Source organism: Oncorhynchus masou, unplaced genomic scaffold (genome assembly GCF_036934945.1).
Source record: "Oncorhynchus masou masou isolate Uvic2021 unplaced genomic scaffold, UVic_Omas_1.1 unplaced_scaffold_1698, whole genome shotgun sequence".
NCBI classification, from domain to species: Eukaryota; Metazoa; Chordata; class Actinopteri; order Salmoniformes; family Salmonidae; genus Oncorhynchus; species Oncorhynchus masou.
Genome location: NW_027007134.1, coordinates 18,676 through 42,920, shown reverse-complemented (window position 1 = coordinate 42,920; position 24,245 = coordinate 18,676). Strand labels below are relative to the sequence as shown.

The following is a 24,245-nucleotide window of genomic DNA, read 5'->3' as shown; positions in this document are numbered from 1 at the left end:
CTAGAGCCGTACCACCCTCTCAGGTCATAGAGCTGTACCACCTCTCAGGTCATAGAGCCGTACCACCCTCTCAGCTCCTCAAGCCTGAGAAGGGAGATATGGAGAATTAAAAGAAGGAAGGAAGTGGGAGTTTTGTTTGTTTTGGCAATGTACTATTTTTATTGGGATGGATTAACTTAGTTTCACTATTCCATATGGATTTATTTTAGATTTTTTTTCAAACCATCCAGTTGGTGGCGGCAATACACCTTTAATGGGGTTGTAGTCCGCCATAAAACCCACAGAAGAAGAAGAAGATTTACTTTAAAGGTGGTCATGTGACTAACTTCTGTAAGCCAAAGACGTTTGTTGTTAGCCAATGTGTGAACTGTGAAAATGGAGCCGTTTAGAAGGCTAGTGAACTGTTTTGTGTTTCTATCTGCAGTATGGGATGTCGCTCATTTGCTGGACGGTGGAATGCTCTTCCCCCGAGAGTCGTCGTCGCGGGAGATCAAAGAGCTGAATGGGCTGTGGGACTTCCGAGCCGACGTCTCCCACGACAGGAACTTGGGCTTTGAACAGGCATGGTATAAACGTCGCCTTGCAGAGGTAAACATCAACATCCATGGTTTAATAAACCACATTAACTATGTAACGTGGATATGGTGTCATAAAAGCGTCGCCAAAAGCATGCGGACAACGAGTTCCTGTTTGTTCAGAATAGTTATCTGCCACTTTATAACTTACTTTTTTAATGCGTGGTCTGTTTGGGGAACATTGATAGGCTAGTCTGTCAACAAAATTATTATCCAATCTCTAGTCTGCAGAACATCTGTAGTCTATGTTGAAACTTCAAACCAACTAAAACTTGTTTGTTTCGCCAAGTCTTTGCATGTATTTGAGCTAATACTTTGTGTAAACTGTCTCGATGATGATTCAAGTCAAAACGAGTGTAAACATTTGTTCTTATTCATTTTTCACCTCTTCTCTTTTTCTCTCTCTCTCTCTATTTTTATCCGTTTGTCTAGACCGGTCCAGTGATTGACATGCCAGTGCCTGCCAGCTACAACGACATCACCCAGGATCCACAGCTGAGGGATTTCATTGGCTGGGTGTGGTATGAGAGAGAGGTGTTGGTACCCTCACGATGGGTGTCTGATGAGGGGACCAGAGTTGTGCTAAGGGTTGGGAGTGCACACTACTACTCAGTGGTCGTGAGTATTTCATATGTCTTCTACCACTTGTTTTCAGCTCCAGTTGACATTCTGTAATTGTGTGATAGCTCTAACTCCACAACCTACTCTTACGTGACTTCATCTACAATGTACACCCCTCAGTGTGTGTGGATAGATAAAAGTCGGAAGTTTACATACACTTAGGTTGGAGTCATTAAAACCCGTTTTTCAACCACTCAAACTATAGTTTTGGCTAGTCGGTTAGGACATCTACTTTGTGCATGAAACAAGTAAATTTCTCCAACAATTGTTTACAGACAGATTATTTCACTTATAATTCATTGTATCACAATTCCAGTGGGTCAAATACACTAAGTTGACTGCCTTTAAACAGCTTGGAAAATTCCAGAAAATGATGTCATTGCTTTAGAAGCTTCTGATAAATTATGTAAATTAACCTAAGCCAATTGGAGGGAAGGAAGGAGAAGTGTTCTGTCTCCTAGAGATTAACATTTGTGTGAAAAGTGCAAATCAATCCCAGAACAACAGCAAAGGACCTTGTGAAGATGCTGGAGGAAACAGGTACAAAAGTATCTATATCCACAGGTCTGAGTCCCATATCGACATAACCTGAATGGCTCCTCAGCAAGGAAGAAGCCACTGCTCCAAAACCACCATAACAAGCGACTTCGGTTTGTAACTGCACATGGGTACAAAGATCGTACTTTTTGGAGAAATGTCCTCTGGTCTGATGAAACAAAAATAGAACTCTTTGGCCATAATGACAATCGTTATGTTTGGAGGAAAAAGGGGAGGCCTGCAAGCCGAAGAACACCATCCCAATCGTGATGCACAGGGGTGGAAGCATGTGCTTTTCTGCAGGAGAGACAGGAATAGATGGCACATGAAGGGAGGAAAATTATGTGGATATTTTGAAGCAACTTCTCAAGACATTAGTCAGGAAGTTAAAACTTGGTTGCAAATGGGTCTTCTACTTGGATTAAGTGTCAGGAATTGTGAAAAACTGAGTTCAAATGTATTTGGCTAAGGCGTATGTAAACTTCCGACTTCAACTGTGTGTGTGTGTGCGTGTCACTCTGGCTACATGGGAATAACAGTCCTATATTTCTCACACTCTTTTTCCATTCCCTGCCAGTGGGTGAATGGAATCAAAATGACAGAGCACGAGGGTGGCCATCTTCCCTTTGAGGCTGAGATCGGCGATGCCCTCCGTAAGGACCCAGGTGTGGCCTGCAGGATCACCATAGCTGTCAACAACACCCTGACTCTCCAGACTCTGCCCCCGGGGACCATTCAACATATTGACGACCCCACCAGGTAAAGTGATGACTTAATTTCAATGTAAAAATATATTCAAATGTGGGTGAGGGGGGGGGGTTTATAATTTTTAAGTTGGGAGTAATCTCACATTGTCAGACACTAATTTTAGATGTTCTGGAGACCAAGCCTAGAACGTCTGAGGTTGAGGCTAAGTAAGCAACAATGCAATTTCTGATGTTTTGAGGGTGGTAAAATACAAAATATTGTACCAGAAATCCAAATGTATTGTCTATGTGTTGTCTACAGGTATCCTGCTGACTATGGTGTCTATGTATTGTCTACAGGTATCCTGCTGACTATGGTGTCTATGTATTGTCTACAGGTATCCTGCTGACTATGGTGTCTATATGTATTGTCTACAGGTATCCTGCTGACTATGGTGTCTATATGTATTGTCTACAGGTATCCTGCTGACTATGGTGTCTATGTATTGTCTACAGGTATCCTGCAGACTATGGTGTCTATGTATTGTCTACAGGTATCCTGCTGACTATGGTGTCTATGTATTGTCTACAGGTATCCTGCTAACTATGTTGTACAAAACACAAACTTTGACTTCTTCAACTATGCTGGTTTGCATCGTCCTGTTCTACTGTATACCACTCCGAAGGCGTATGTTGATGACATCACAGTGCTGACATCCTTTGCTGACAACATTGGTGAGTGCAACAACAACAACACATATTTTCTCATCCACTTGCTCGAGTGACTGTTTAGATCTTTTCATTCCCAAGTTTATCCATACCCTGTTTACACTATCATGCTGAACAAAACCTTACCGTGCTTGTCTTGGCTGTTTCCTTTTCACATTGTCCTTTTCATGATTCCAGGAACTATGGAATAGTGTGAATAGTGTGAAAAATGGCACTAGTGTACTAAGGTGTTGGTTTCTCCTGTTCGGCCCTTTGGTGTAGGGCTCATCAGTTACCAGGTGTCAGTGCTTGGCAGTCTCAACTCCACGCTGAAGGTGACCCTGTCGGACAAAGATGGCCACTCTGTGGCCTCCTCCACTGGAGCGTCTGGCGTCCTCAAAGTGAAGGACGTCAGCCTGTGGTGGCCGTACCTAATGCATGAGAGCCCAGGATATCTGTATTCTATGGAGGTAAGTTGGGCTATGTTCCTAGTTGCAAGGCTTCGGTGATCCACTGTCTGTTCCTTTTTAGTGTTTTTGTTTTTAATGTCACGTTTCATCAAATGTATATGAACGACCATGACATTAATTATACTGAACAAAAAATATAAACGCAACATGTGAAATGTTGGTCCCATGTTTCATGAGCTGAAATAAAAGATCCCAGAAATGTTCCATACCGACAAAAATATTTAGTAGGTGGGCCTATGTCCTCTCAGGCACACACATGGCTGCCCCCTCCTGCCCATGTGAAATCCATAGATTAGGGCCTAATGAATTTATTTAAATTGAGATTTCCTTATGAAGTCATTGTAATTGTTGCATTTTTGTTTAGTGTATGTTTTAGAGAAATAAAAGCACTTGCTTAATATTTACTGGTTTGTTCTCATGTATTAACCTTTTCCTTGTGATGAGTCAACGCTACCGTGAACTTCGCCTTAGTTTGACAACTCAGCATCACACCGTCCCTACTTCCTGTGTTAATGGAAGGGCTCTGACTGGAACAGTCCTCCTGGCCTAGGTCCTGTTCATTACAGAATGTAATGCAACATTATAGAATGTTCAGATAGATATATATGATTATCTGTAGTGCAGATTTGTTTTTGTCAGCTCCACTCTTTCCATTTCTATCTGCTACATTCTGAACATTCCACCTCATCTCAATTGTTTCCAGGTTCACATGGCGACAGCTAGCGACGGTTCTGTCTGTGAGGATGTTTATGCTCTGCCTGTGGGAATCCGCACTGTCCAGGTCACCAACACACAGTTTCTCATCAACAGCAAACCCTTCTATTTCCATGGAGTCAACAAACATGAGGATGCTGATGTGAGTACTGAGTAGTACCTCTAGAGGACAGCAAAACACTGTCAGTTTCATCTTGCGTGTACAACTGGTGTCCTGCAGGTGTTGTTCAGTTGTATTCCATATTTGCCAAAGATATAGAAGTAATGAATGTTGACGTTGATTTTCAAGTTATCGGTTTCTCTGGTTTTTAACAAACTCATTTCAGTAGTTCTGTCACGCGTTTTGGAATGATTTTAAAGCTCAATGGAAATAGGTCTCTCTTAAGTCTATTAAATAGGTCTCTTAACTGTTGCCCCCTGCTTTCTGCGTCAGATCAGAGGGAAGGGCCTGGACTGGCCCCTGATGGTGAAAGATTTTAACCTGTTGAAGTGGCTGGGGGCCAACTCGTTCAGGACCAGTCACTACCCGTACGCTGAGGAGATCCTGCAGATGGCAGACCGCCATGGCATCGTGGTCATTGACGAGTGTCCCGGGGTGGGCATCTCAGACATGTAAGGCAAATTCAAATTGTATTTGTCACATGCGCCAAATAAATACAAACAACAACAACCGTACAGTGAAATGCTGACTTTACAAGCCCTTAACCAACAGGTGTAGACCTTACAGTGAAATGCTGACTTTACAAGCCCTTAACCAACAGGTGTAGACCTTACAGTGAAATGCTGACTTACAAGCCCTTAACCAACAGGTGTAGACCTTACAGTGAAATGCTGACTTTACAAGCCCTTAACCAACAGGTGTAGAACTTACTGTGAAATGCTGACTTACAATGCAGTTCAAGAAACCTGAGTTAAGAAAATATTGACTAAATAAACTAAAGTAAAAAAACAAAAACAAATCGAAGTATCAAGAAAATGACGTAACAATAACGAGGGGGTACCGAGTCAACGTGTGGGATTAGTCCTGGTAATGTGTAAAGTGACGATGCATAGATAATAAACAGCGAGTTTTCTAAATAGTCTGGTGGCCATTTTATTTTTTATTTTACCTTTATTTTACTAGTCAGTTTTACTAGTCAGTTAAGAACAAATTCTTATTTTCAATGATGGCCTAGGAACAGTGGGTTAACTGCCTGTTCAGGGGCAGAACGACAGATTTGTACCTTATCAGCTCGGGGATTCGAACTTGCAACCTTTCGGTTACTAGTCCAACACTCTAACCACTAGGCTACCCTGTCGCCCCATTTGATTAATTGTTCAGCAGTCTTGTGGCTTGGTTGTTCAGGAGTCTTTTGGTCCTAGACTTGGTGCTCCGGTACCACTTGCCGTGCGGTAGCAGAGAGAACAGTGTATGACTAGATTTGGCGTTTCGGTACTGCTTACCGTGTAGTAGTAGAGAGAACAGTCTATGACTTGGGTAACTGGAGTCTTTGACAATTTTTTGGGGCCTTCCCTCTGACACCGCCTGGTATAGAGGTCCTGTATGGCAGGAAGCTTGGCCCCAGTGATGTACTGGGCCCTAAGCACTACCCTCTGTAGCGCCTTACGGTCAGATGCCGAGCAGTTGCCATACCAGGCGGTGATGCAACCAGTGATGCTCTCGATGGTGCAGCTGTAGAAATTTGAGGGTCTTGTGACCCATGCCAAATCTTTTCAGTCTCCTGAGGGGGGAAAAGGTGTTGTCGTGGCCTCTTCACAACTGTTTTCTTGTGTTTGGACCGTGATAGTTTATTGGTGATGTGGACACCTTGAAACTCATGACCCGCTCCGCTTCAGCCCCTTGGACGTTAATGTTTTCCTGTAGTCCACGATCAGCTCCTTTGTCTTGCTCACATTGTGGGAGCGATTGTTGTCCTGGCACCACACGACCAGCTCTCATTGTCTGTGATCAGGCCTACCACTTGTGTTGTCAGCAAACTTAAGGATGGTGTTGGAGTAGTGCTTGGCCATGCAGTTGTGGGTGAAGTCCAGGATCCAGTTGCAGAGGGAGGTTTTTAGTCCCAGGGTCCTTAGCGTAGTGATGAGCTTTGTGGGTACTACGGTGTTGAACGCTGAGCTGTAGTCAATGAACAGCATTGTCACATAGGTGTTCCTTTTGTCCAGGTGTGAAAGGGCAGTGTGGTGTGCAATAGATATTGCAACATCTGTGGATCTATTGGGGCGGAATGCGAATTGCAGTGGGTCTAGGGTTTCTGGGATAATGGTGATGATGTGAGCCATGACCAGCCTTTCAAAGCACTTCATGGCTACCGACATGAGTGCTACGGGGGCGGTAATCAGTTAGGCAGGTTACCTTTTGTTTTTTTGTTTTTTTTTGTGCATTGCCATGTTGGCAATTTCTGTGACCTCTAAAAGGTGAGTTAAAAGGAACACATTCCACAGGGGCACATTCATTCAGCTGATTTATTTTAGAAAAACATTTCTTAACCGGAAGCAAATGGAAAGAAACAGGGAGAGGCATGCCTGTATTTGTCCAATTTTTAAAAACGCATGTTTTGCCTCCGTGTGCTTCCATTTGGTTCGTAAACGTTTTCTGTAATGAATACACCCCTGGTGCAACATTTTTGACGAGAACGTCAGGTGTTTTTCACACGGAACAGTGTCTAAGACGTTTTTAAATACTTTTTTTTTTTTTTTTGCCTGCTTGCATGTCTTTACCATTAACCTCTCAGTTGTTAATGGACAGTTACGTTTATATACCACATAAAACAGAGCATTATTATCAATGCTCTGCCATTACATGGTGGATAGAATCTAGCATCATGTCTTCTGTGTCTCTGGGATAGCCATTAACCCTGTCCTCTCTCTTGTCCCCCAGCCGAAGTTTTGGGAACGCCTCCCTGTCTCATCACCTGGTGGTCATGGACGAACTGGTGAGAAGGGACAAGAATCACGCCTCCGTGGTCATGTGGTCTGTAGCCAATGAGCCGGCCGCTGAGATGCCCCCTGCTGGATTCTATTTCAAGTAAGAGAATGTTTAGCATTCATCCCGAGAACGTTTAGCATTCATTCCGAGAACGTTTAGCATTCATTCCGAGAACGCTTAGCATTCATTCCGAGAACGCTTAGCATTCATTCCGAGAACGCTTAGCATTCATTCCGAGAACGCTTAGCATTCATTCCGAGAACGTTTAGCATTCATTCCGTGAATGTGGGTTGTTTAAAAAAATAAAAATGTAAATGCACATTCACATTATGATGGAGTGATGTTGTAGTGAACAGATTGTCAGTTAGTTTTTAACTTCCTCTTTTCGCTTCTCACATGAACACGTTACTGGTGATGTCATAAAGGAAGGGAAATGGTGTGGTAATGGTGACCTCATAGAGGAAAGGAAACGGAGCATTACAGCGTTTTGCGGTTGCTGACACACTTGTTGCAGAATTTGTCTCATTGTGTCAACTCTACACACACACACACACACACACACACGCACACACGCGCCAAATAAGACAACACTTCTATGTCAACATGAAACTCTGCAATTAAAACCTTTTTCAAAATGTCATTTTTTTGCAACAAAATAATACACACATGCACCGTTTTGAATGACTCTTTCATAGCAGTAACAACACACTGATGTACTTTATACAAAACACTGTCTTCAGTACTTTGTATACCTTAGCATACAGGCTTCTATTAAAGATTGTTCCGTACAGTACATTTTCAATGAACACAAAAATAAAATGGCTTCAGAAAACAAATATATACAGCTTATTTTTTTTTTTTGCCATTGCAGGTTTTTACAACAAAACACACGTAGAATTACAGTAATTCATATGTTACTGGGAACTCATGGAAACAAAAAGAATTACAGTGCAATGATTTTTTTTTATTTTTTATAAAAAAGTATTTTAAGGGATGGGGTGGACGGTTTATGGATCCCGTCTTCTGTTAAGGTCTGGCAACAACACCTCATGTCATCCATGGTTAGGCAACAGGGAAAATAATGGCCTTGTGTGTGCCGTATCCAACCCTGGACTGACCCCAGCTCAGTGTCTCCGCATGCCTTTTCCATTACTTGCAGAAGAGGCAGGCAGGCATGTGGTTGGCGGTCCATACACTTTCCAACACCAAGACAAAAATAATGCCTCAATCGGATTGAGAAATGGGGAGTCAAGGAGGCAAGTATACAACTGAGAAGTTAATGTGGTTGGTGAACCAGTCCCTGACCAGAGCAGCCCGGAGGAAACTAACATTATCCCAGATGGCAACAAACCTGGGCTGCTCTGGTCCGTCCTGTACAACTGTATTATGTTGTGCCTCCAGAAACATGATTATGTGTGCAGTATTGTAGGGACCGGAACTCCTTGCAGATTAATGGTGTCACACAAGGTGCTATTTCACCCGCCCTGCCCAGGGACATTCACAATGGCTTTTTGTCCTATAACATTCCCCCTCGCTGCCCAGGGACATTCACAATGGCTTTTTGTCCTATAACATTCCCCCTCGCTGCCCAGGGACATTCACAACGGCTCTTTGTCCTATAACATTCCCCCTCGCCCTGCCCAGGGACATTCACAACGGCTCTTTGTCCTATAACATTCCCCCTCGCTGCCCAGGGACATTCACAACGGCTCTTTGTCCTATAACATTCCTCCTCGCCCTGCCCAGGGACATTCACAACGGCTCTTTGTCCTATAACATTCCTCCTCGCTGCCCAGGGACATTCACAACGGCTCTTTGTCCTATAACATCCCCCCTCGCCCTGCCCAGGGACATTCACAACGGCTCTTTGTCCTATAACATTCCTCCTCGCTACCCAGGGACATTCACAACGGCTCTTTGTCCTATAACATTCATCCTCGCCCTGCCCAGGGACATTCACAACGGCTCTTTGTCCTATAACATTCCTCCTCGCTACCCAGGGACATTCACAACGGCTCTTTGTCCTATAACATTCCCCCTCGCCCTGCCCAGGGACATTCACAACGGCTCTTTGTCCTATAACATTCCTCCTCGCCCTGCCCAGGGACATTCACAATGGCTCTTTGTCCTATAACATTCCTCCTCGCTACCCAGGGACATTCACAACGGCCCTTTGTCCTATAACATTCCTCCTCGCCCTGCCCAGGGACATTCACAACGGCTCTTTGTCCTATAACATTCCTCCTTGCCCTACCCAGGGACATTCACAACGGCTCTTTGTCCTATAACATTCCTCCTCGCTACCCAGGGACATTCACAACGGCTCTTTGTCCTATAACATTCCTCCTTGCCCTGCCCAGGGACATTCACAACGGCTCTTTGTCCTATAACATTCCTCCTTGCCCTGCCCAGGGACATTCACAACGGCTCTTTGTCCTATAACATTCCCCCTCGCCCTGCCCAGGGACATTCACAACGGCTCTTTGTCCTATAACATTCCTCCTCGCTACCCAGGGACATTCACAACGGCTCTTTGTCCTATAACATTCCTCCTCGCTACCCAGGGACATTCACAATGGCTCTTTATCCTGTAACATATCCCCTCGCCCTGCCCAGGGACATTCACAACGGCTCTTTGTCCTATAACATTCCCCCTCGCCCTGCCCAGGGACATTCACAACGGCTCTTTGTCCTATAACATTCCCCCTCGCCCTGCCCAGGGACATTCACAACGGCTCTTTGTCCTATAACATTCCTCCTCGCCCTGCCCAGGGACATTCACAACGGCTCTTTGTCCTATAACATTCCCCCTCGCTACCCAGGGACATTCACAACGGCTCTTTGTCCTATAACATTCCCCCTCGCCCTGCCCAGGGACATTCACAACGGCTCTTTGTCCTATAACATTCCCCCTCGCCCTGCCCAGGGACATTCACAACGGCTCTTTGTCCTATAACATTCCCCCTCGCTACCCAGGGACATTCACAACGGCTCTTTGTCCTATAACATTCCTCCTCGCCCTGCCCAGGGACATTCACAACGGCTCTTTGTCCTATAACATTCCCCCTCGCCCTGCCCAGGGACATTCACAACGGCTCTTTGTCCTATAACATTCCCCCTCGCCCTGCCCAGGGACATTCACAACGGCTCTTTGTCCTATAACATTCCCCCTCGCCCTGCCCAGGGACATTCACAACGGCTCTTTGTCCTATAACATTCCTCCTCGCTACCCAGGGACATTCACAACGGCTCTTTGTCCTATAACATTCCTCCTCGCCCTGCCCAGGGACATTCACAACGGCCCTTTGTCCTATAACATGTCGGGCCCCGACGCCTGGTTTTAGCTAGATTGAGTCCAGCTTCATCGTGAGGCTGTGCAGCTGTATCAAGGTCCGGGACTCTTTTTAACAGAAGATGTCTACATTTTCACACAAGGGTGGGGGTGGGTTTTTTTTTTTATTATTTTTTTTTTTTTACTGTTGACCCGGATCACTGGTTGCTGCGGAGAAGGAGGAGGTCAAAAGGGGGGAGGTGAGTGTAATCGATGTGAAATGACTAGCTAGTTAGCGGTGGTGCGCGCTAATAGCATTTCAATCGGTGACGTCACTCGCTTTGAGACCTTGAAGTAGTGGTTCCCCGCGGCTTTTGTGGAGCGATCGGTAACGATGCTTCGTGGGTGACTGTTGTTGATGTGTGCAGAGGGTCCCTGGTTCGAGCCCGGGTAGGGGCGAGGGGACGAACCTAAAGTTATACTGTTACATTGGAACAATTTTGCAACAGCAAAAAAAAATAAACCGCTCCCCTCTGCCTAGGTCACATACTGCTTTGTCTGAATGTATCTATGCAGTGCCAGTAGGACACAATCTACTGCCATTGCAGTGTCGCTCAGTGACACTTACTTGCCCGTCGTCATAGCGAAGGATCTTTGACTCTTAACTCTGTTCAACTCAAATGGAACCCTGTTGTACAGCCGTGTCGACCTACTGACACGGGTTGATTTATTATGGAATGTTGCGATGATTTGCTCTCGTAGTTGATGTAGGCGGATGGTGGTGTTTGCCAACACTAGATTGGCAATGGCCAGTTCCTGTTCATGGTGAACAGACGTTGCTTTCCACCCACAGGAGGTCGCCTGGCAGTTCTGTAGAAAATGCAAGAATATGATGCCATTGGCTTGGTTCTTTTTTTTTACATAATGTACTGTCATACTGGACACAGTAACATCACAACTGCATTACATGCACTTCACAGCACTATACCCATTTGTTTTGTTCACTGAGGAGCGTAGGACGACATCGTATTGTACTGTGATGCAGAATGATGTGCAACAATTACATAGGTACAGTCTAGTGTAGAACGTTGAAGACATACCTGTTCTCCAGTCTAAAAGGTCCGTATAATGGATGCTACCGTGTAGCGACTCAGGTTGGGCTGGACTCTCGGAACTCCCTCATCGTCAGGCCATGACTTATGACACGATCCACCAAAGTGGCCCTTAATGTCGTCAGAAATATGTCTCCGTCTATTGCCCCTTTGTTCTTGTCTTCGTCCTCCTTCTACTCCTCTTCCCCTCTCTCTCGCTCTCACTGCTTGGAAAGTTCTCTAAAAAGAGGTGAGCTTACCTGAGGTCTATTTGTAGTGGTAAGGCTCTGACTAATTGGTGTTCAGTTACTGTAGAAGTGTTTTCATGTGTGTGTGTGTGTGTGTGTGTGTGGGTGTTGCCAATTTTCAGGTATGTTTTTGCATTTTGAATTGAAGCGTTTTTCCCAATGATTGCAAGAGATTTCATTCTTGAACAAAGTGTCTAATGTACACTTTAGAGAGACTGAGTTCATGGTGAACTGCATTCAGTATGTCGGCTCAACCATATTGAAACGATGTAAGAAACGATGTGCAGAATTGCAAACCAAAGTGCAAAGCAGAAAAATGTTTGTACTTTTGGTGCCTTTTTTGTTTTAAGGCATGATTACAAAAGTTTTCATGCTTTTATCTAAGCATTCACTTTCAGTGTGTAAACAATCGGCAAAAACTGTAAGGGTGACATCATAGAGGAAGGAAACGGCATCACAGAGATTGTAGGCTGTGTTATTATTGGCGGACTACCTAGCATTACTGACGTCATAGAGGAAGGGAAACGGCATAACAGAGATTGTAGGCTGTGTTATTATTGGCGGACTACCTAGCATTACTGACGTCATAGAGGAAGGGAAACGGCACCACAGAGATTGTAGGCTGTGTTATTATTGGCGGACTACCTAGCATTACTGACGTCATAGAGGAAGGGAAACGGCATAACAGAGATTGTAGGCTGTGTTATTATTGGCGGACTACCTAGCATTACAGACTTCATAGAGGAAGGGAAACGGCATAATAGAGATTGTAGGCTGTGTTATTATTGGCGGACTACCTAGCATTACTGACGCCATAGAGGAAGGGAAACGGCATAATAGAGATTGTAGGCTGTGTTATTATTGGCGGACTACCTAGCATTACTGACGCCATAGAGGAAGGGAAACGGCACAACAGAGATTGTAGGCTGTGTTATTATTGGCGGACTACCTAGCATTACAGACGTCATAGAGGAAGGGAAACGGCACAACAGAGATTGTAGGCTGTGTTATTATTGGCGGACTACCTAGCATTACAGACGTCATAGAGGAAGGGAAACGGCACAACAGAGATTGTAGGCTGTGTTATTATTGGCGGACTACCTAGCATTACTGACGTCATAGAGGAAGGGAAACGGCATCACAGAGATTGTAGGCTGTGTTATTATTGGCGGACTACCTAGCATTACTGACGTCATAGAGGAAGGGAAACGGAGCATAACAGAGATTGTAGGCTGTGTTATTATTGGCGGACTACCTAGCATTACAGACATCATAGAGGAAGGGAAACGGCATAACAGAGATTGTAGGCTGTGTTATTATTGGCGGACTACCTAGCATTACTGACGTCATAGAGGAAGGGAAACGGCATAACAGAGATTGTAGGCTGTGTTATTATTGGCGGACTACCTAGCATTACTGACGTCATAGAGGAAGGGAAACGGCACAACAGAGATTGTAGGCTGTGTTATTATTGGCGGACTACCTAGCATTACTGACGTCATAGAGGAAGGGAAACGGCATAACAGAGATTGTAGGCTGTGTTATTATTGGCGGACTACCTAGCATTACTGACGTCATAGAGGAAGGGAAACGGCACCACAGAGATTGTAGGCTGTGTTATTATTGGCGGACTACCTAGCATTACTGACGTCATAGAGGAAGGGAAACGGCATAACAGAGATTGTAGGCTGTGTTATTATTGGCGGACTACCTAGCATTACAGACTTCATAGAGGAAGGGAAACGGCATAATAGAGATTGTAGGCTGTGTTATTATTGGCGGACTACCTAGCATTACTGACGCCATAGAGGAAGGAAACGGCATAATAGAGATTGTAGGCTGTGTTATTATTGGCGGACTACCTAGCATTACTGACGCCATAGAGGAAGGGAAACGGCACAACAGAGATTGTAGGCTGTGTTATTATTGGCGGACTACCTAGCATTACAGACGTCATAGAGGAAGGGAAACGGCACAACAGAGATTGTAGGCTGTGTTATTATTGGCGGACTACCTAGCATTACAGACGTCATAGAGGAAGGGAAACGGCACAACAGAGATTGTAGGCTGTGTTATTATTGGCGGACTACCTAGCATTACTGACGTCATAGAGGAAGGGAAACGGCATCACAGAGATTGTAGGCTGTGTTATTATTGGCGGACTACCTAGCATTACTGACGTCATAGAGGAAGGGAAACGGCATCACAGAGATTGTAGGCTGTGTTATTATTGGCGGACTACCTAGCATTACAGACATCATAGAGGAAGGGAAACGGCATAACAGAGATTGTAGGCTGTGTTATTATTGGCGGACTACCTAGCATTACTGACGTCATAGAGGAAGGGAAACGGCATCACAGAGATTGTAGGCTGTGTTATTATTGGTGGACTACCTAGCATTACTGACGTCATAGAGGAAGGGAAACGGCATCACAGAGATTGTAGGCTGTGTTATTATTGGCGGACTACCTAGCATTACAGACGTCATAGAGGAAGGGAAACGGCATAACAGAGATTGTAGGCTGTGTTATTATTGGCGGACTACCTAGCATTACTGACGTCATAGAGGAAGGGAAACGGAGCATAACAGATTTTTACATTTTTTATTTGACCTTTATTTAACTAGGCAAGTCCATTAAGAACAAATTCTTATTTTTGATGACAGCCTAGGAACAGTGGGTTAACTGCCTTGTTCAGGGGGCAGAACGCCAGATTTTTACCTTGTCACCTCAGGGATTCGATCTTTCATCCTTTCGGTTACTAGTCCAACACTCTAACCACTAGGCTACCCTGCCGCCCCAAAGATTGTAGGCTGCGTTCTTATTGGGAGGACTACCTAGCATTGCTCAGTGCTGCTTGAGGGCGGGCGGGCAAGGCCTTGAAGGCTACAATTTCCAAGGTATTTCAAGCAGCGTTGGTATTCGTCTTTAAAACTCACGCATGTGAGTGGGTGTGTACTTTGCTTATTCATCAGATGGGAGCGCGAGTCTGAGCATGTCCTGGTAGAATGGATTACTGGCATGTGGAATGCAGTCCGAGTACTACTGAACCCGGCCGTTCACAGAGCAGCTACAGGTGTCCTTACATCCACTCGGGGCAGGGAGTGACAGACCGACAGGCAAACAGCAGGAATTTCCTTCATAAAGTTGTTTGACGTTACAGTACTTCACTATGTGGTGTAGTCAACAACGACAGTCTGATACCTCAAGGAGAGGTCGACCGATTATGATTTTTCAATGCCGATACCGATTAATCGGACAATTTTTATTTATTTATTTATACATATAAATTTTTTTTGCAATGACAATTACATCAATACTGAATGAAACATGAGCACTTTTATTTTTATTTTAACTTTAAATTTAATACATCAATAATCAAAACTCAAATAAATAATGAAACATTTTCAATTTGGTTTAAATACTGCAAAAACAAAGTGTTGGAGAAGAAAGTAAAAGTGCAATATGTGCCATGTAAAAAAAAAAAAGCTCCAGTTTATGTTTCTTGCTCAGAACATGAGAATATATGAAAGCTGGTGGTTCCTTTTAACATGAGTCTTCAATACTCCCAGGTAAGAAGTTTTAGGTTGTAGTTATTATAGGACTATTTCTCTCTATAGCATTTGTATTTCATGTTCCTTTGACTATTGGATATTCTAATAGGTACTTTAGTATTGCCAGCCTAATCTCGGGAGTTGATAGGCTTGAAGTCCTAAACAGCGAAGAGCTGCTGTCAAATGCAGTAAAGTGCTGTTCGAATGAATGCTTACGAGCCTGCTGCTGCCTACCACCGCTCAGTCAGACTGCTCTATCAAATCATAGACTTAATTATTATTTTTTATTTATTTTATTTATTTCACCTTTATTTAACTAGGTAGACAAGTTAAGAACAAGTTCTCATTTACAATTGCGACCTGGCCAAAATAAAGCAAATCAGTTCGACACATACAACGACACAGAGTTACACATGGAGTAAAACAAACATACAGTCAATAATACAGTATAAACAAGTCTATATACGATGTGAGCAAATGAGGTGAGATAAGGGAGGTAAAGGCAAAAAAAAGGCCATGGTGGCAAAGTAAATCCAATACAGCAAGTAAAACACTGGAATGGTAGTTTTGCAGTGGAAGAATGTGCAAAAGAGCTAAATAAATAAAATAAATATAGTAGGGAAAGAGGTAGTTGTTTGGGTTAAATTATATATGGGCTATGTACAGGTGCAGTAATCTGTGAGCTGGTCTGACAGCCTAGTGCTTAAAGCTAGTGAGGGAGATAAGTGTTTCCAGTTTCAGAGATTTTTGTAGGTCGTTCCAGTCATTGGCAGCAGAGAACTGGAAGGAGAGGCTACCAAAGAAATAATTGGTTTAGGGGGTGACCAGAGAGATATACCTGCTGGAGCGCGTGCTACAGGTGGGTGACGCTATGGTGACCAGCGAGTTGAGATAAGGGGGGACTTTACCTAGCAGGGTCTTGTAGATGACATGGAGCCAGTGGGTTTGGAGACGAGTATGAAGGGAGGGCCAGCCAACGAGAGCATACAGGTCGCAATGGTGGGTTGTTATCACAGTGTCCAAAGAAGGGCCAGAAGTATACAGAATGGTGTCGTCTGCGTAGAGGTGGATCAGAGACTCACCAGCAGCAAACGCGACATCATTGATGTATACAGAGAAGAGTCGGTCCAAGAATTGAACCCTATGGTACCCCCATAGACTGCCAGAGGTCCGGACAACAGACCCTCCGATTTGACACACTGAACACTATCAGAGAAGTAGTTGGTGAACCAGGCGAGGCAATCATTTGAGAAACCAAGGCTGCCGGTGAGGATGTGGTGATTGACAGAGTCGAAAGCCTTGGCCAGATCAATGAATGCGGCTGCACAGTAATGTTTGTTATTGATGGCGGTTAAGATATCGTTTAGGACGGCATCCTTAAGTCTAAATATTGCTGTTACGTTGTACAACCTTCAATGTTATGTCATAATTACGTACAATTCTGGCAAATTAGTTTGCAACAAGTCAGGCGGCCTAAACTGTTGATGAACGCAAGAGAAGTGACACAATTTCCTTAGTTTAATATTGCCTGCTAACTTGAATTTCTTTTAACTAAATATGCAGTTTAAAAAAAAAAAACTTCTGTGGATTTTAAGAAAGGTATTGATGTTTATTGTTAGGTTCATATGTGCAACGATTGTGCTTTGTTTCACAAACGTTAAATCATCCCCCGTTTGGCGAAGTTGGTTGTCTTTGTTCGGAAGAAATAGTCTTCACACAGTTCGCAACGAGCCAGGCGGCCCAAACTGCTGCATATACCCTGACTCTGTTGCACAGAACGCAAGAGATGTGACACAATTTCCCTAGTTAAAAGAAATTCATGTTAGCAGGCAATATTAACTAAATATGCAGGTTTAAAAATATATACTTGTGTATTGATTTTAAGAAAGGCGTTGATGTTTATGGTTAGGTACACATTGGTGCAACAACAGCGCTTTTTTTCGCGAATACGCTTGTTAAATCACCCGTTTGGCGACGTAGACTGTGATTCAATGATAAATTAACAGGCACCGCATCAATTATATGCAACGCAGGACAAGCTAGATAAACTAGTAATATCATCAACCATGTGTAGTTAACTAGAGATTATGTTAAGATTGTTTATTTATTTATAAGATACATTTAATGCTAGCTAGCACCTTACCTTGACTCCTTGCTGCACTCGCATAACAGGTAGTCAGCCTGCCACGCAGTCTCCTCTTGGAGTGCAATGTAATCGGCCATGATCGGTGTCCAAAAATGCCAATTACCGATTATGAAAACTTCGGCCATTAATCGGCCATTCCGATTAATCGGTCGACCTCTGATACACTCAGTATCTTAGTCAACAAAGACGGCCTCACAGTATCAGTCATTTTCTTCTTCCAGGTCCTTTCTTCCTCCTCACTAAGTCTCTGTACCCTGACCCCCTGACCCCATCTTGGAACAAGGAAACCATTGCTCTCTGAATGTGTTTTGTTTGTCTTTTTCAGGACACTGATAGCTCATACCCTGACATTCTGACCCCATCTTGGAACAAGGAAACCGTTGCTCTCTAAATGTGTTTTGTTTGTCTTTTTCATGACACTGATAGCTCATACCCTGACATTCTGACCCCCTGACCCCATCTTGGAACAAGGAAACCGTTGCTCTCTGAATGTGTTGTTTGTCTTTTTCAGGACACTGATAGCTCGTACTAAATCTCTGGATGTCACTCGACCGGTCACGTTTATCACCGCCAGTAACTTTGCCAGGGACAAGGGGGTGAGACTTCACTGTGTTTCTCTTCTTATGTTTATGAAGGATTATTCACAGAACTGTGGCTTTCTCAATTTGCTTGTCCTCGATTCCTCTCCTTCTCCAAACTTTTTAAAAAAGGTCAGAGGGGGAATTGTGGACCTCTTCCAAGACGTTTTCAGGGTAGAGGATATGAGGAATCGAGGAATGACTAACTGAAAAAGAGCCTTTGACTGTACTTGATGCCTATATATATAGCAGTTTCTTTTTGAAGGCATACCTATGCCCTGATTCAATCATCCTGGCTCGCCGAGGTGTGACTCCCTGCTGCAGATAACTCTATAAGAGGAATGGTTTTACTGAATGTCTGTTCCACTCATAGTTTATCAGTGACTAAACTAAGCTCAGTTATGACTGGAACATTCCATACATTTCTACGGCAATTCAATGCCAATGAATGAATGAATGAATGAAGGAACGAACCTACCTATCTATCTATCTATCTATATCTATCTATCTATATCTCTATCTCTATCTCTATAAACAAGGACAGCAACACTGAACCAGTCGTTATATTTCTTCTCATATTGAAAACCGTCTATACATAGGCTCCATCCATTTAAATTATGAACGTAACGTTCCATGCATTTACAATGGCAATTCAATACCAATGAAATTGTAGTTGAACACCGTAACACTGCTCCCCCCCCCCCCCCCCCACAAGGCTCCCTATGTGGATGTGATATGTGTGAACAGTTACTTCTCCTGGTACAGTGACCCAGGTCACCCGGAGGTCATCCCCTTCCAGCTCAACACCCAGTTTGAGAACTGGTACGGGAAGTACCAGAAACCCATCATCCAGAGTGAATACGGTGCTGATGTGGTTCCGGGAATGCACATGGTGAGTGTTCCAGAACTACTTTGTTGTTCTACGTTCCGTGTCATGTTCTCCACAGGTCAGAAACAAAACAAAACAAAAAAACATAAGGTATTGTCAAAAGTAAACAGACCTGTGCTTGTTAAGATTTCAAGGGTCTCTCTTTGAGGCGAACAATAGTCTGGATACCATTTTGTCAAATGTGCTTGAACACTGGCTTGAACACTGGCTTGAACACTGGTAAAGTGGTTGAGCTTGAATGAGCAAAATGGAAATAAAATGTTTTTTGTTTTTACAGGATCCTCCCATGATGTTCACTGAGGAATACCAGAAAATAGTGTTAAAAAACTACCATGATGTGTTCGACCAGAAGAGGAAGGAGTATGTCATTGGAGAGCTCATCTGGAACTTTGCTGACTTCATGACGGCACAAAGTAAGGAGTAATTCCTGAAAACCTGAAGGACTGGAATAGATTGAAAGGGTCGTTATGACAACCGTTCTTACAACTTGTTTTCTTTCTTCTTCTCCTTTACTCAAGGGGCTCGATTCAATCCGTATCGCAGAAGTTCAGCGCTATAGCGCGATTTTTAAATTGATAGGCATTGTTCCAGCGTTGGCAGAGACTGAGTTCATGGTGAACTGCATGCAGTATGTCGGCTCAACCGTATTACTGCGATGAACTTCCGCCGTACGGATTGAATGGAGCCTAGAGTAAGGGGAAAGACGGCAGTAGTACGAGGAGTTAGTGGGGTAGGAGTTAGTGGTGTAGCGGTAGGAGTTAGTGGTGTAGTGGTAGGAGTTAGTGGTGTAGCGGTAGGAGTTAGTGGGGTAGGAGTTAGTGGTGTAGCTGTAGGAGTTAGTGGTGTAGCTGTAGGAGTCAGTGGTGTAGCGGTGGGAGTTAGTGGTGTAGGGGTGGGAGTTAGATGTGTATGGGGTGGGAGTTAGTAGTGTATGGGGTGGGAGTTAGTAGTGTATGGGGTGGGAGTTGGTAGTGTATGGGGTGGGAGTTGGTAGTGTATGGGGTGGGAGTTAGTAGTGTATGGGGTGGGAGTTAGTAGTGTATGGGGTGGGAGTTAGTAGTGTATGGGGTGGGAGTTAGTAGTGTATGGGGTGGGAGTTAGTAGTGTATGGGGTGGGAGTTAGTAGTGTATGGGGTGGGAGTTAGTAGTGTATGGGGTGGGAGTTAGTAAATAAAATCTAATTTTATTTGTCACATACACATGGTTAACAGATGTTAATGCGAGTGTTGCGAAATGCTTGTGCTTCTAGTTCCGACAATGCAGTAATAACCAACAAGTAATCTAACTAACAATTCCAAAACTACTGTCTTATACACACAAGTGTAAGGGGATAAAGAATATGTACATAAAGATATATGAATGAGTGATGGTACAGAGCGGCATAGGCAAGATACAGTAGATGGTATCGAGTACAGTATATACATATGAGATGAGTGTGTAAACAAAGTGGCTAGTGATACATGTATTACATAAAGATGCAGTAGATGATATAGAGTACAGTATATACGTATACATATGAGATGAATAATGTAGGGTATGTAAACGTTATATTAGGTAGCATTGTTTAAACTGGCTAGTGATATATTTTACATAATTTCCCATCAATTCCCATTATTAAAGTGGCTGGAGTTGAGTCAGTGTGTTGGCAGCAGCCACTCAATGTTAGTGGTGGCTGTTTAACAGTTTGATGGCCTTGAGATAGAAGCTGTTTTTCAGTCTCTCGGTCCCAGCTTTGATGCAGCTGTACTGACCTCGCCTTCTGGATGATAGCGGGGTGAACAGGCAGTGGCTCGCGTGGTTGTTGTCCTTGATGATCTTTATCGGGTGGTGTAGGTGTCCTGGAGGGCAGGTAGTTTGACCCCGGTGATGCGTTGTGCAGACCTCACTCCCCTCTGGAGAGCATTACGGTTGTGGGCGGAGCAGTTGCCGTACCAGGCGGTGATACAACCCGCCAGGATGCTCTCGATTGTGCATCTGTAGAAGTTTGTGAGTGCTTTTGGTGACAAGCCAAATTTCTTCAGCCTCCTGAGGTTGAAGAGGCGCTGCTGCGCCTTCTTCGCGATGCTGTCTGTGTGGGTGGACCAATTCAGTTTGTCTGTGATGTGTACGCCGAGGAACTTAAAACTTACTACCCTCTCCACTACTGTTCCATCGATGTGGATAGGGGGGTGTTCCTTCTGCTGTTTCCTGAAGTCCACAATCATCTCCTTAGTTTTGTTGACATTGAGTTATTTTCCTGACACCACACTCCGAGGGCCCTCACCTCCTCCCTGTAGGCCGTCTCGTCGTTGTTGGTAATCAAGCCTACCACTGTTGTGTCGTCCGCAAACTTGATGATTGAGTTGGAGGCGTGCGTGGCCACGCAGTCGTGGGTGAACAGGGAGTACAGTAGAGGGCTCAGAACGCACCCTTGTGGGGCCCCAGTGTTGAGGATCAGCGGGGTGGAGATGTTGTTGCCTACCCTCACCACCTGGGGGCGGCCCGTCAGGAAGTCCTGTTCCCAGTTGCACAGGGCGGGGTCGAGACCCAGGGTCTCGAGCTTGATGACGAGCTTGGAGGGTACTATGGTGTTAAATGCCGAGCTGTAGTTGATGAACGGCATTCTCACATAGGTATTCCTCTTGTCCAGATGGGTTAGGGCAGTGTGGTTGAGATTGCATCGTCTGTGGACCTATTTGGGCAGTAAGCAAATTGGAGTGGGTCTAGGGTATCAGGTAGGGTGGAGGTGATATGGTCCTTGACTAGTCTCTCAAAGCACTTCATGATGACGGAAGTGAGTGCTACGGGGCGGTAGTCGTTTAGCTCCGTTACCTAAGCTTTCTTGGGAACAGGAACAATGGTGGCCCTCTTGAAGCATGTGGGAACAGCAGACTGGTATAGGGAGAGATTGAATATGTCCGTAAACACACCAGCCAGCTGGTCTGCGCATGCTCTGAGGGCGCGGCTGGGGATGCCGTCTGGGCCTGCAGCCTTGCGAGGGTTAACACGTTTAAATGTTTTACTCACCTCGGCTGCAGTGAAGGAGAGTCCGCATGTTTTCGTTGCAGGCCGTGTCAGTGGCACTGTATTGTCCTCAAAGCGGGCAAAAAAGTTATTTAGTCTGCCTGGGAGCAAGACATCCTGGTCCGTGACGGGGCTGGTTTTCTTTTTGTAATCTGTGATTGACTGTAGACCCTGCCACATACCTCTTGTGTCTGAGCCGTTGAATTGAGATTCTACTTTGTCTCTATACTGATGCTTAGCTTGTTTGATTGCCTTGCGGAGGGAATAGCTGCACTGTATGTATTCGGTCACCTTGCCCTGATTAAAAGCAGTGGTTCGCGCTTTCAGTTTCACGCGAATGCTGCCATCAATCCACGGTTTCTGGTTTGGAAATGTTTTAATCGTTGCAATGGGAACGACATCTTCAACGCACGTTCTAATGAACTCGCACACCGAATCAGCGTATTCGTCAATGTTGTTGTCTGACGCAATACGAAACATATCCCAGTCCACGTGATGGAAGCAGTCTTGGAGTGTAGAATCAGATTGGTCGGACCAGCGTTGGACAGACCTCAGCGTCGTAGCTTCTTGTTTTAGTTTCTGTCTGTAGGCAGGGATCAACAAAATGGAGTCGTGGTCAGCTTTTCCGAAAGGAGGGCGGGGCAGGGCCTTATATGCGTCGCGGAAGTTAGAATAGCAATGATCCAAGGTTTTGCCAGCCCTGGTTGCGCAATCGATATGCTGATACAATTTTGGGAGTCTTGTTTTCAGATTAGCCTTGTTAAAATCCCCAGCTACAATGAATGCAGCCTTAGGATGTATGGATTCCAGTTTGCAAAGAGTCAAATAAAGTTCGTTCAGAGCCATCGATGTGTCTGCTTGGGGGGGGAATATATACGGCTGTGATTATAATCGAAGAGAATTCTCTTGGTAGATAATGCGGTCGACACTTGATTGTGAGGAATTCTAAATCAGGTGAACAGAAGGATTTGAGTTCCTGTATGTTTTTGTGATCACACCACGTCTCGTTAGCCATAAGGCATACGCCCCCGCCTCTCTTCTTACCAGAAAGATGTTTGTTTCTGTCGGCGCGATGCGTGGAGAAACCAGCTGGCTGCACCGACTCCGATAGAGTCTCTCCAGTGAGCCATGTTTCCGTGAAGCAAAGAACGTTACAGTTTCTGATGTACCTCTGGAATGCTACCCTTGCTCGGATTTCATCAACCTTGTTGTCAAGAGACTGGACATTGGCGAGAAGTATACTAGGTAGTGGTGCACGGTGTGCCCGTCTCCGGAGTCTGACCAGAAGACCGCCTCGTTTCCCTCTTTTACGAAGTTGTTTTTTTGGTTTGCCGGCTGGGATCCATTCCGTTGTCCTGGGTGAAAGGCAGAACATAGGATCCGCTTCGCAAAAGTCATGTTCTTGGTCGTACTGATGGTGAGTTGACGCTGGTCTTATATTCAGTAGTTCTTCTCGACTGTATGTAATGAAACCTAAGATGACCTGGGGTACTAATGTAAGAAATAACACGTAAAAAAAACAAAAAACTGCATAGTTTCCTAGGAACACGAAGCGAGGCGGCCATCTCTGTCGGCGCCGGGTAGTGTAGGGGTGGGAGTTAGTAGTGTAGGAGTTAGTAGTGTAGGGGTAGGAGTTAGTAGTGTAGGGGTAGGAGTTAGTAGTGTAGGAGTTAGTAGTGTAGGAGTTAGTAGTGTAGGGGTTAGTAGTGTAGGGGTTTGTAGTGTAGGGGTGGGAGTTAGTAATGTAGGAGTTAGTAGTGTAGGGGTAGGAGTTAGTAGTGTAGGAGTTAGTAGTGTAGGAGTTAGTAGTGTAGGAGTTAGTAGTGTAGGAGTTAGTAGTGTAGGAGTTAGTAGTGTAGGAGTTAGTAGTGTAGGGGTTAGTAGTGTAGGGGTTAGTAGTGTAGGGGTTAGTAGTGTAGGGGTTAGTAGTGTAGGGGTTAGTAGTGTAGGGGTTAGTAGTGTAGGGGTTAGTAGTGTAGGGGTTTGTAGTGTAGGGGTGGGAGTTAGTAATGTAGGAGTTAGTAGTGTAGGAGTTAGTAGTGTAGGAGTTAGTAGTGTAGGAGTTAGTAGTGTAGGAGTTAGTAGTGTAGGAGTTAGTAGTGTAGGAGTTAGTAGTGTAGGAGTTAGTAGTGTAGGAGTTAGTAGTGTAGGGGTTTGTAGTGTAGGGGTGGGAGTTAGTAATGTAGGAGTTAGTAGTGTAGGGGTAGGAGTTAGTAGTGTAGGAGTTA

General features: G+C 44.5%; 1 protein-coding gene across 2 annotated transcripts in view; it reads left to right on the top strand.

Annotated features, from left to right (window-relative positions):
• The first annotated feature begins 248 nt into the window (after positions 1-248).
• The window catches only part of LOC135531990 (beta-glucuronidase-like), a 35,524-nt gene continuing 11,527 nt past the window's right edge, over positions 249-24,245 (top strand). The window contains exons 1-12 of one of the 2 annotated variants that reach the window (XM_064959674.1): positions 249-330; positions 425-588; positions 1,008-1,193; positions 2,311-2,492; positions 3,012-3,154; positions 3,410-3,597; positions 4,301-4,453; positions 4,745-4,923; positions 7,190-7,336; positions 18,059-18,143; positions 18,841-19,017; positions 19,292-19,427. In XM_064959674.1, the coding sequence (XP_064815746.1) occupies positions 457-588; positions 1,008-1,193; positions 2,311-2,492; positions 3,012-3,154; positions 3,410-3,597; positions 4,301-4,453; positions 4,745-4,923; positions 7,190-7,336; positions 18,059-18,143; positions 18,841-19,017; positions 19,292-19,427 (1,708 nt within the window). In that variant the 5' untranslated portion in view covers positions 249-330; positions 425-456. Of the gene's footprint in view, positions 589-1,007; positions 1,194-2,310; positions 2,493-3,011; positions 3,155-3,409; positions 3,598-4,300; positions 4,454-4,744; positions 4,924-7,189; positions 7,337-18,058; positions 18,144-18,840; positions 19,018-19,291; positions 19,428-24,245 lie in introns of both variants that reach the window. The other variant, XM_064959673.1, reaches the window with a different exon arrangement.